This window comes from Colletotrichum siamense (assembly GCF_013390195.1).
Source record: "Colletotrichum siamense strain Cg363 chromosome Unknown KSG_Cg363_contig09, whole genome shotgun sequence".
In the NCBI taxonomy this organism is placed as follows: domain Eukaryota; kingdom Fungi; phylum Ascomycota; class Sordariomycetes; order Glomerellales; family Glomerellaceae; genus Colletotrichum; species Colletotrichum siamense.
The window spans coordinates 1,139,850-1,152,744 of record NW_023501022.1 but is presented as its reverse complement, the minus strand read 5'-3'; the positions used below and the strand labels follow the sequence as shown (position 1 = coordinate 1,152,744).

The following is a 12,895-nucleotide window of genomic DNA, read 5'->3' as shown; positions in this document are numbered from 1 at the left end:
GATCACGGGAGCAGCAGAAGTTGAGGACCTGGAAGAGTGAGGTAGAGCAAGATGATGTCCGACAGGCAGGAGGTAGGGTTAGGTAGGGAGGGTAAGGGTAGCTTCCCCTCCAACGCCCAGGCTGCGACGACGGACCTGCCCAGCTGGACAAAGGTGGGGGAGCTCAGAGCCACGGGGTGCGCATTATTGTGTCATGCCCGCAGCTGGACCTGGGAAAGTGGCCCCTGCGTCCTGTGTCCCGCCGGCTAAATCTCGGAAACGGAAAGAGGCGCGGGGTAATCTATGCCGACCCAAGTGGGAAAGCGCTTTACGCGACTCAAGGGGAGAAGCGCGTTGGCGGGAATTGGCTTCGCGACGTGGACCGCCTTTCCATTGGACACTTGTTGCCGGGTTGTTGCAGAGCTTGCACATGCATTAGCAGCCCTGCGAAGCCCACAGTCGCAACTCATGTTCAACCGTTTGCAACTGTACCTTGCCGTCGATTCCATTTTTAAAACCTAATATTGCTGTGCTGTGCCGAACCAGACAGTTGGCAAGATGCTCATTGGAATCTGCGGTGGTAAGTCGACACTCGCCCTTCAACTCACCCCCGGTCTCATTTGAGATGCGCAACCTCAAATATTCCATGAATAAAATTTCCTGACTTCTCCGCAGGGATTTGCTCCGGCAAGAAGACGGTGGCGCAGTACCTTGTCGAGCACCATGATTTCAAGCTACTCCGCCTCGACACGCCCGGCGGAGAACCTCAACCTGAGGAAAAGAAGACTCGCGATGACCGGTTCGTGACGCCGGCGCGCTATGAGACGCCCGCATCATATGAAGCTCCCTATGAGCCACCTCACAGGAGAGAAGATACACCACGTAACAGCACTCCCCGCAATGGAACCCCTCGCAATGACAACGCCTACACCGACTCCCGCGCACCCATTTTTGGCTTCTCGCCCGAGCCTGAACCGTGGGGTGAGCCGGAGCCTGCTCACTCAATTGCTGACACCAACGAGTTCATGGAGGCGCGGCGCAACCAATCCAACAACAACAAGAAAAAGAAGAACAAGATCAACAAGGACGCCATCTGCTACAACTGCAGACAAAGAGGCCACTGGAAACAAGACTGTCCACACCCTAACCAGGATAACGCCCTTACCATCAACACTGTCAATGGCATTCCCGTAGGAGACCACTCCGAGACGCCCTCTCTCAACGCCGCCGCCCCTTCCTTCTCCATGAACCCGAACAGCACCAACATCAACACCAGTAACAGCAACAGCAACAACTCATCCAACGATAACGAGCTCAACTTCTCCTCCGCCGAGTCCCTCCTGGAATACGTCACCACCCGCTGGCAATCCCGCTTCGTCATGACCGACGTCCACAACGAAGCCATCCTCGACCAGCTCGCCAAGCGCCCCTTCTTCATGCTCGTCTCCGTCGACGCCCCCCTGACCGTCCGCCACGCTCGCTTCCGCTCCGCAGTCAACCCCCACTGCACCCTCGAGTCCTTCGCCCTCGCCTCAGACACCCACCTATACGACCCCAACGACGGCCTCCAGCCCCTCATCTCCCGCGCCACCGTCCGCCTCCTGAACACGTCCTCCTCGCTCGCCCACCTGTACGCCACCCTCGGCAAGATCAACCTCGCAGACCCCGTACGCTTGCGCCCGACGTGGGACGCCTACTTCATGTCCCTCGCGACGCTCGCCTCCCTCCGCTCCAACTGCATGAAGCGCCGCGTCGGAGCCGTGCTCGTCGGCAACGAGAAGCGCGTCATCTCGACGGGCTACAACGGCACGGCGCGCGGCCTGCAGAACTGCTCCGACGGCGGCTGCTCCCGCTGCAACTCGGGCAACTCCTCCGGTGTCGGGCTGGCGACGTGCCTGTGTCTCCACGCCGAGGAGAACGCCCTTCTCGAAGCCGGACGGGAGCGCATTCGCAAGGGCTCGGTGCTGTACTGCGATACTTGCCCCTGTCTCACCTGCAGCATAAAGATCTGCCAGGTTGGTATCGAGGAGGTGGTGTATGCTCACGGGTACAGCATGGATGACCAGACGGCGGCGGTGTTCAGGCAGGCGGGTGTCAAGTTGAGGCAATACATCCCGGTGAGTCTTGACTGAACGTTGATGATTTTGTGAATTTCTACTGACGAAGCGATAGCCTGCGAACGGATTGATTCACTTGGAGAATCTGGACAAGATGAAGTACATGAGCATGCAGTAGGCTAAGTACCCCCGGATTATAAATGGATTTGGTACATAGCGGGGCCAGAGAGAACCCTGATGGGCCTCGTCTGAGTCGACAGAGTTTAACAAGATTACCCGCCTTCTGAAGGTTGGCGGCACCAAATCACCAAGAAGCAATATTCATCCTTTCAAGTTGTTCCTTTCAGGACCTACGACTGGGAAGTTTGATTCGGTAAAAGCAGCTAGCAGCAGCACAGTCGTGCCTACTCAATTTACTTTTGCCTTTCACCATGTGATCATATCCAAGGAGCTCATTTTCGTTCTCAGTATACTCAATTGCGCATAATAATTGGAAGAACCTGAGTCTGTCAGAGACGTCAACGTCGGCGGTTTTGAAGTCACGTCCACAAATTAGACACCCGACGCTACCTCGGACCCGGAGCGGACCGGTGCCGTTGGGCCCGTTTTTCCCGATGCAACGCCGCGCGGCACGGGCCGATGCAGTGGACACTCGCCACAAGACTTCCCAAGCCACATGCGATGAGCCAGGCTTTTTCAGTCGATGTCAAACAGATACCTGAAAGCATTGAAATTGTGGCTACGAAGACCGCCCCCTGCTTCACCTTTGTTGGTTGTCCGTACGGACTCCAATCCGCCTTCTCCGGAAGCGAGACCGAAGCCTCTTGACTCAAGCACCTCCGGCCACCGTTTCACGGCCCCAGCTCGAAGGCCGAATGCTCTTTAAGCATACAACTTCGGGAAATTGCTGCCTAATGGGTTTTGCTTACCAAAGGACATGCATAAGGATAAGCATACAGACCGCCGCGCCGGTAACGTCATCCGAACTGCGGCTAAAGCTTGTTGCAAAGTCGCCGGTTGTACAGATGGCATGAGCCTGACACACAGCCGTGACAGTTACGGTCAAATAGTGAGCGCTTATGGTTTGCTCGGTTCCACTACGACGGTAGGTACGGTCGCATAGGTTTGCCAAGTCTCCGGCTGCTTCACGCTAAAGTCAACGGGAAGAGGGCGTCGATAGGCGCGTGTACTCAAAGTGTACGACGGATGAGATGTCCGATACTGGCGTTTCTATTGGTTGTCACAGAATCTGAGCATCGTGATGCAAGTATATAAGGCATTCTCCCTTCCATCAACATGTGCAGAACAAGAATATCATTATCACTGCTTTCCGGTCTGGTACCAACTCCGAACTTTCGACTTCCATTCCAATATACACATCCAACCCTTTCAAAATGCGTCCCGTCTCGGCTCTTACGCTTGCTATTGCTGCCTTCACCGGAGTTGGAGCCTTTCGTCTCAGTGTCGCCGAACACCGGGGTCTGGTCATGGTAAGCCAACACCCAACGCATAGCTACGTTACTCGAAGATGTACATGTAACCAAGGATCGGTTACTGACTATCTGAAATGGTGATAAAGGCGCCTATTCTTGTTCTAGCAGCCCCGGTCATCGCATCTGAGCCCCTGGAACCGAGACGATGCAAGTCGATTGACCCTGCTGAGTGCCAACAGGACTAAAGTCAGAGGAAAGCGTACAAGGGATCTATAAATTGCTTGTGATCCTCCATTGGCATTAATTAGTGGTCAGCGTGATGGTATTTGAGAGTCTGGGAGTAGAGACCTATTTTACGGGCGGAACCTTTCAGCTACTATGGCCAATCGAAAGACAATGCAAATGTAACAATGAGAAAGGAAGTGACGAGATGCGTCATCGCTAGGCAATTTGATCAGGCAGGAATGATGTAACAATAAGTGTACTGTAACATAGTATCCAGCGTGTTTTGCAGCCAACGACATCTTCTCATCGGCTAATTGTGTCTACCCAGATGGCGCATATGCCTAGATCCTAGAGGATACAGCGGTGAACAGGGTCTGCGATGCCGCGAAATGGTGCCCCCCACAATATATATGGAAAGGTTTTGCGTGGTGTGAAATTGATCTCTTAAGTTGAGCTACCCAAATTTCTTATTCAGATCGAGGAACGCGCCCGCTATGCGCGTCCAGGTCATCGATCGCGATAGCCGGTGCAGTTGTACGTCCGCCTCACTATCAATATCTTCAGGAAAATCAAAACAGCCCAGCATGCGTTCGCCTTCACGAGGTCCATCAAAGTGACGTATCTCTGTGCGACCCTCCACACCTCTCCGCAGATCAAGACACACAAGGGCATGACCCATGTGCGTTGCAACCCTAACAACGACAATCCCACTGAAAAGGAGTGTACGAAGTTCCATCTTGACGTCTATAGAAAACCCATCTTCGCTTCTACGAGTGAAGAATAGATTGAAAGGCCCTCTGGTTGTAAGCGACTTGTATGTGTCGTTTGCTAAGAGATATCTCAAGATATGTTGCTCGTCGATACCAGTGACTGTGTGTAGTTCGGACACGCTGCGACAAGGTACTTGTCCCCGCAAGAAGTCGTGCCACGGCCATTCGCGCACGGAAAGACTCTTTGCGATTACAATGATGAAAGCAGCTAAGACCCAGGTGAAGGTCGCGATGTTGAACGGATCAACTCCAGGAATACGCTCGCCAAGAAGCAGACCTGCCAATATCCCACCCACAACAAGAATGCCACACGCGGTCATCGTCGTTGTGACATATACCCGCCTCTTCACGACAATAGCCGTCTCCTCTATGGCCCAACCTTGAGTCCTTTCAAGCCGATTGGGGCCCGTGGGAATTGTATCGATGGACCGCAAATGTTCCAAAGTCCGTATCAAATTCGGACAGACATTTAAGGGATGCGGATATTCCATCAATTGCAGTGTACGCGAAATTGAAGGCTGAGGATCAGGGCCTATGACACAGAAACTCAAATCCACGGATGCCGAGAAGTTGGTCCTTGAGGTGCGATAGAAAGGTTCAGGGGTGTTTTCGGAACCGATTGGTGCTTCTGTAACGAGACCCGAATGGCGATTGACCTGCAGCAATCGCTTGGGTTGCATGAAAAGGAGGGGTATCAGAAATGACAAGACGTCTGCCAGTGTTTCTAGATCTCCCTCTTTGGGATCCGGGTCGAAAGTATAGCAGGAGTGCATTGCTGGCATGTCTCGATACTTGAGCCTCATCCATACACGCCCGGACCCGTACAAACCGGTTGGAGGTCCTTTCCAAGGATCCGAGAAAGGCGCTGCGGGCTTGACGTCGATTTTACGTGAAACTTGATCGAGAATATCGAAAGCTCCTTTTGCGTTCCCTGTGGCTGACCTCGCACTTGTTCCAGATACCTCTCCGTATTGGTTTTCGCTCAACATGATCGGCACGTGTCTCCAGCCGGTCTTGTAAACGACAGCAGCAATGGTGAAAGTTTTGTTCCAAAACTCACCCTTCTCTCCAAAATTGAGATCCCTGAATATGTTCAAAACATTTTGCAGAGCCCACGATGAAGCAGAAAAGGTCCGGGAAAAATTGCTTGTATCGAGTTTGTCGGCATGCCTGAAGCCCGAGGCCAGATCCTGTTGTTCGTTCTCGAGGCTCTGGCTGGCGAATCCTTCTGGGTCAATGGCGAGGAACTTCAATTTCGCAGCAAATCTTGCCAGAGACGCCATGCAATGAGCATACCAAGAACTGTCCGCGAAGTTATGGGCTGCAAGTCTTGCTGCCGTAGCAGTGACATAGTCAACCAGAGCGCAGTAGAATTCACGTCTCTGCCTCGCCGATGCCGCAAAGGAGGCTTCAGCTCTTTCCTCTGTATGTCCTTCTCGTGCTTTTTTCTGTTGACCTTCTAAAATTGCGCTTCTTGCCAAAGAAAGTTCCTTTTTCTCGCATGACTCGGGCTGGCAATTGAAGAAAACAAGTTTGTTGTCAAAATCGCATACGGCGATATTTTGGACAATCTCACTGGCCACCCTCGACAGAAGCTTGAATCCGGCGTAATCTGGGACCCATTCCTCCGCAATTATGGGTTTGAGAGGGTTTTGAGTGATGTCTGTTTCCAAAGCCGCGGCGAGTCTGTTGGTTTCTAGTAGCCATAGATCTGACTTTTGGGCGACAGATAGTCCATATCGGCAGATATCATCCAGCTTCGAATGAAAGGCGGCAGGTTCCGTCGTATAGTTTCGAATGTACGACTTCTGTAAATCGACGAAGATCTGAGTTTCTCGACGCGGGGGGCTCGGTCCAGCATTGCGGCTATCATCTTCGGAAAATTGAGTTGTTGAATAGTCATCTACGCGGTTTCTCCTTAGTGCCAACGTATTTAATATCTTCATCTTGAGCCTTCTTTTAGTATAGGTACCGCGAACACCGGAAGATGAGGCCGCTGAAGATGTCTCGAGAGGATCCATAGCGGAAATTTGCGCTGCCGTTGGTGTGCCTGCGAGAATGTGGACTAATGTGGTTCATGCAAAGTGGCAATCATGTAGGCGAGAAGAAGTAAACAATGAGCAGCATTACTTGAATGGAAAAGTAGTTGACCTAGGTGCGCGGCACCGCCCTATGTGAAGTAGTCAGCCCCGGGAAAAGTGACAGTGTATGGTATCACGCATGACCGTCGATCACCTTCCAATTGCAAGGTCAAAAGCACCCTTGTCGACATGCAGGCCCCAAAATTAGGCGCCTAGTCAGTCGCTAGTGTGGCTTCAGCTGAACCTTGGCAGACAAAATCGGTATCGTCACCTCTTGTCCGCATGAGATCCAGGCATCCAAGGCAACAGAAGTCGTGACGGAAGCAACACAGTCACGTACAAAAACCAACCAAAAGTACTGATCTCCTGAAAAGCTCAGCTGAGAGCTTCTTATCGCAAGTCCACAGCGACCCAAATTGCATGTACACAGAACAAATATGAATCCTGAAGACGTTATCAACGAGTTCAACAAAATTATCGGTCCGAATTTTAGCTTGACTCAAGGTCGAGTATTGAAACAAACGGACACTGGTTCCGAGAACCGGTGTGATGCAAGCACTCATGCTCGCGGCCAAACAGAGGGAGCCGGCAACGCAGCTCATATCGCACAATCCACACTCGAGGAATCTAGCGGGGAAAACGACAAGATGGTTCTGGAGGACCAGGAGCTGCTACTCCGCAGGCGAATTGCTCGAAATCTTCATGCAATGCTATTCAAGACTAAGGAAATGATATACATCAAATACGGTCCTGGATCAGGGGCCAAAGTTGCTGAAGAATGCGCCATCGTTACCAGCATCGAAAAAAAGGCTATCAGGAATAATGATGGCACCGACGACGAACATCAAGCCACTCATGTCTTATTGTATGTCCGCACATGTAACAAAGGCCGCAGCTTCGGCCTTACCAGACACTCCATAGAGATTGGTTCTTCGTCTCAAGAGATGGTCAGTCTCACCGCAGAAGACCTGGGCGTAATACCAATGAGGTTGCTTCCTACTGCAGAAAGACAGGATATTCAGGAAAGGCTCATTTCTCGGGGAAGGAAGTACCGTTGGATTTGTGAGCGTCCACATAACCTCATGCAGTATGAAGGTCCAGTGATTCCACTGGGTCAAGGGGCCGATTGGGCAAGGAGGGTAAGCTACTTGGTCCAGTCTGCATGCCTACCTTACTACTCATTGCTAATTACCTTATGTTACAGACAGACCAAAGAGTCATGCTTGACGGGATAGCAGACCGAAAGATGCGAGGCGCTCCCGGCGATAACAGCTTCATTGCTGCATATCGAGGACAGGGCCTGCAGGCTTTCTTGAGCACCAACGTCTACCCAATGCCGCACAGCCGTGGCCCTTCATCAAGCCAAGTTGGAGGGCTAATGGGCGACAAAGTTTTGCTTGGGGAGAAGGGCAAACAAAAGTCTTCGGAATATGAAAGGACGAGAGGAGACTACGAATGGACTGATATTGACTGCCTCACTTGCCCGCCGATGCTGGTGGCCTTCTTGTTGGAAGAGAACATATGGGTCAACGTTCATGTTGAACATCTGACAGATATCGTCTGGCCCGAAAACCCATTCGACTCACTCGAGCTGGAGATTGGGAAGAAGAGTTTGATCCAAAACATCACAGGCCGCTTCAAGACGAAGGAAATACGTGAGGGTTCGCATCAAGACACCGGAGGAGGGCTGAGAGGAAACTTAATTATCTTCCTGACTGGCCCTCCTGGCGTCGGCAAGACTTTGACAGCAGGTAATGATGCCAACTCCCATCACATGCCAGTACAAATCTGAAGAGAGCGCTAACTGTCTGCAGAGGTCGTCGCCGAGGAAGCACAGCGTCCCCTATACCGCATATCGGCCGGAGAGTTGAAAGTTGATCCTTCAGACTTAGAAAAACAACTCGGTGACATCTTCCTCCTAGCGCGGCGCTGGGGAGCTATCATCTTGATTGATGAAGGTGACATGCTCATGACGAAGAGGCAAGCGTCGACGCCAGCTCAAAATGCTACAGTGACAGGTGAGTTAACATCAGTTCCTCCACATCAAAAGTCACATTGATTCAGCAGATTAACAAGACTTGCAGCGTTCCTCCGGTTAATCCATACTTATGATGGGTTAATCTTCCTCACAAGCACATCCGAGGACATTGACACAGCCTTCTACGATCGCATCCACGCAACAATCAAGTACGTTGGACTTGACGAAACCCAGCGAACGAACATCTGGCGTCGTCAACTACAGCGCGCCATTCGCTCCCCGGAGGAGCATCCCTCAAGTTCTCCATGGCCGGAGGAGACATACCGGCTCTTGGGGAAAGTCGAAACCAATGGACGGGATATTCGCAACATCGTCCGGACCGCCGAGCAGCTAGCTCTAGGTCTGTCGACCGAATTGGCAATGAAACATGTCGTGGCAGCCATGCGAAACTTCGGAGGCTCAGACGACAACGTTGGGTCCATCTGCGAGAAGTTGGAGGCGTTGGAAGAAAAGGTCGGGGGGGATCGTGAACAAGCATGTGATGATGATGTTAAAGTTTCTCCAACATTGAATCAGTGAGAGGTCCAACGGGTTGCAATGACCGGAACACACAAATGTTCTGCGTTCGTATGGCAGCTAGTGTGACGATGATCGACCATGGAAGCAATAGTGGGCTGCGAGGTACCTTGGCACTACCTCTTTGAGCTCGACGGCATATTGAGACGCTGGAAGTGCTGACTGTGTGCCCACTCATCTGCATCAGACCCCTGCTGAGAACGTAGTGATAACTGTAATATGTGATAGAGAGAACTAACTACTAGCGCTAGGGCGCTAGAGAGGGCTATATAGCAGCCTCTAGCACTTACTAGCAGTCCACAGCAGTGGCAGCTGAGTGGCAAGGCCTATTAACACCCCCCCTCAGGCCTCACAGCGCTAGCTAAAATTGCTCCTTAAGCTAAAAAGCTTAAAACTAAGGAGTTTTTAAAGTATTTAATAACTTAGCGAAACGCTAGCTAATCCCTAGCCTCTAATTAGCCTAAATAACCTAGATTAATCCTTCTCTAAGCTAGTTAATATCTTCTATCCTATCCTACTATACTTAATCTAAACCTTCTACTAATTTTAGTATTCTAATAAACTTTATATGCTTAATAATACTAAGGCTTTTTATAAAGCTATTAGTAAGTATCTTATTACCTCTAATCTAATAGATTGTAATAGTTTTATTATAAATAGTTTCCTAAATAATCTATTTATAGTAGAGGTTAATATAATAAGTTTAAGCCTTATTAAAGGGATTTATAATATTAATATATATATTAATACTATTAGTAAAGAGAATAATAAGTATAAGAATCTCTTTATTAAGCAGCTACTTAACTATATAATATAGCTACTTTATAATAACTATAATAAACGTTAAGTTAATATACTTAGCCTTAGTTAAACTAAAAGTAATAAAGGTTTACTTCTTTAACTTCTAAATAACTAAGCTACTAGTAAAATAAATAATATAGCTACTAGTTAAAACTTAAGAGGGCTTATTATTAGTAAAAGATAAATCTATTATAGTATATAAGCTAAGGTTAGTTATTAAGAAAGGACTACTAAAAATAATACTATAGTAAATAGTTCCCTTAAGGTATTAAAAGAGATACTTTATAGTATATAGGTAAGCCTTTAAAAGGTTAATATTAGCTTAGCTAAGCTTACTAATTATAAAGGATATATTAGGATATATATTAGTAGTTAGATAGTTAAAGTAGCTAGTCTCTTTAATATAAATAGTACTTTCTTCTTCTATATATTCCTTAAAGTCCTATATTATTAGTAGCTCCTTATAAGTTACTATAGGAGTCTTAATAGTATTAATATCCTTATATCTAAAATAAGTAAGAATAGCTTTAATATACTTAGTCTAATTAATAAAGATTTAATTATTAATATAGTCTCTAATAATCTAAAAGCCTAAGAACTTAGTAGCTTTACTAAGATCTTTAAAGGGGTAGATCTTACTAAGTATATTATAAACCTACTTTATAATCTTCTTATTAAGAGTAATAATAATATTATTATTAATATATATAAAAGTATAAGCTCTAAATAACTTATTAATAAATAAGTAGACCTTACTATTAATAGAAATAAAGCTAAGCTTTTATATCTTAATACTAATATAGTTAAACTATTAGAGAGGGCTTTTATAAAGGCTATAAAGTACTTTTTAAAGTAGCTAAACTTTATTATTATTTTTAGAGAAACTAAGAAGCTAATAGATATAGACTTTTATATTATTAAGAATAAAAGTAATTAAAAAAGCTATATTAAAATTATATATCTTATACTTAAGTCTATAAAAAGCTATAATAGTAAAGAATATATAGATAGTAGTAGCTATAGTAACTACTATATAGACCTCTTAAAAGGATTAATCTCTATACTTATAATTACTATAGACTACTTAATAAGCTTTATATTAGATAATCTTATTATTATTATTAATCTTAATATTAAGTACTTATTTATTAAGTAAGATCTTAATATCTTAGAGAGGATAAATAAGCTTATATATACCTTTATTATAAAACTATTATATCTCTTACTTAAATACTACTTTCTATTTAGACTATTAAAAGCTAAACTTTATATTATTATAAAACTTTAGAATAATAATACTATTAAGTAGTACTTTTAAGAGAGTAGTAGTAATAATAATGCTAAGTATAAAATAATAAGTATAGTTTAAAACCTAGATATTAGTAGCTATAAAGAGCTTCTTTTTATACTTATAGATATTAATAAGCTAATAGTAGTATCCCTCTAGCTTCTAAGCTACTTAGTAAAGTTTAATTTAAACTATTATCTCTATAACTATTATATTAGTTACCTCTTTAATAGTTTCTATAGTATAAGCTAAATCTCTATAATTAGCTTCTTTATCTTCTAGTATACTTTTAAATAAGTTATTATTATTATTATCTTATATATTAATCTCTAAAGATATTTATATAGTATTATTAGTTACTATAGTTATATTTTCTATAATATTCTAATAATAGAGGACTTCCTTTAGAAGTAGAGATATTATATAGTTAATATAAACTAGCTTTTAATTAATATTTTTATTATTAGAAGTCTATTTCTTAATATTAATAATAAGTTCTTTAGAAGTATTAGTTATAATAGATATAATAAAGTAATAAATTAGAAAATTAGGATTATTAAAGTAAATATTATAATTATTATTATTAATAATAAGAGCTTTAGTAATAAGTAGAAAAACTATCTTTTAAAGCTATTTATAAAATTAGATATCTTAGTAATAGAATATTTTCTTCTTATTAGGAATATAGATATAGTAAATATAACTATAAAGTAAGCTATAGCTAATAAGAAAGCTTTTTATTACTTTAGCTTCTATTTTAGCTAAATAAACAGGCTTATTAAGACTTTTTTTATATATATAAGTAATATATCTAAACGTTCTAAGATATTTAATATATAGAGACTTATAATTAGCTATAAGATTAAGCTTATAAGCTATAATCTTATAGGAACTTAGCTTACTTTTATTAGCTTATAGAAGAAGGTTAAGGATCTAAATAGTAGAGTTAATAGTATAATCCTAAAGTTCCTCTAGAAAATTAATATTAATTAGTTAAATTTAAAATACCTTAATAATAATCCTTCTAGCTCTTTTAATAACACTATTTATAGATAAAGTATTAGTAATAGATATATTTATATAAAACTTAGAGAAGAATAAGTCTTAAAAGACCTTCTTAAACTTAGATATATTATTATAGACCTAAGTTTTAATATTAATATATATTATATTAGTAAAGATATTACTAAATATCTTAATAATATTAAGAATAACTTTATAATTATAGTTAAATAGGAGTATAACCTAATAGTAACTACTATAGTAATCTATAAAGTATAGAATATATCTCTTACTTATAATAAAAAGAAGCTTAACTTTAATAATATTAAAATAGATCTTATTACTAATATTAGTTAATAGTAATAAAAAGTTTCTACTAATAATCTTAGTAAATTTAATAAAATAATAAGCTTTATAATAGAAATCCCTAATCTCTTAAGTTATAAATATAATATTAATATAGTAGTATACTTTAATTACTTAATTAAAATAAATATATAGAAAATAGTAATATATAAGCTTAAGAGATAGTAGCTACTTATAGTAAACTATAATAAAGCTAATAGTAATATTAAGAAAAATATCCTTTTAATATTAAATAATAGGAATAATATAGATATTTAATTACTAATTAACTTTAATAAACAAAATACTTAATAAAACCTATACTATAGCTAAAATATAGTAGTTATATTTAATACTAAT

At 43.3% G+C, this 12,895-nt stretch overlaps 2 protein-coding genes across 2 annotated transcripts; both read left to right on the top strand.

The window, feature by feature from the left end:
* Positions 1-537: 537 nt before the first annotated feature.
* On the top strand, positions 538-2,214 carry CGCS363_v013046 (Deoxycytidylate deaminase; the record flags this gene model as incomplete). The annotated part of the gene is made up of 3 exons (XM_036644895.1): positions 538-559; positions 655-2,096; positions 2,152-2,214. 3 exons carry the CDS (start codon positions 538-540, stop codon positions 2,212-2,214), a joined length of 1,527 nt encoding a protein of 508 aa, XP_036489052.1.
* A 4,768-nt stretch (positions 2,215-6,982) lies between these two features.
* Positions 6,983-9,102, top strand: CGCS363_v013045 (ATP-dependent zinc metalloprotease YME1-like protein; the record flags this gene model as incomplete). Its single annotated transcript, XM_036644894.1, has 4 exons — positions 6,983-7,492; positions 7,750-8,296; positions 8,360-8,563; positions 8,630-9,102. 4 exons carry the CDS (start codon positions 6,983-6,985, stop codon positions 9,100-9,102), a joined length of 1,734 nt encoding a protein of 577 aa, XP_036489055.1.
* Between the last annotated feature and the right edge of the window lie 3,793 nt (positions 9,103-12,895).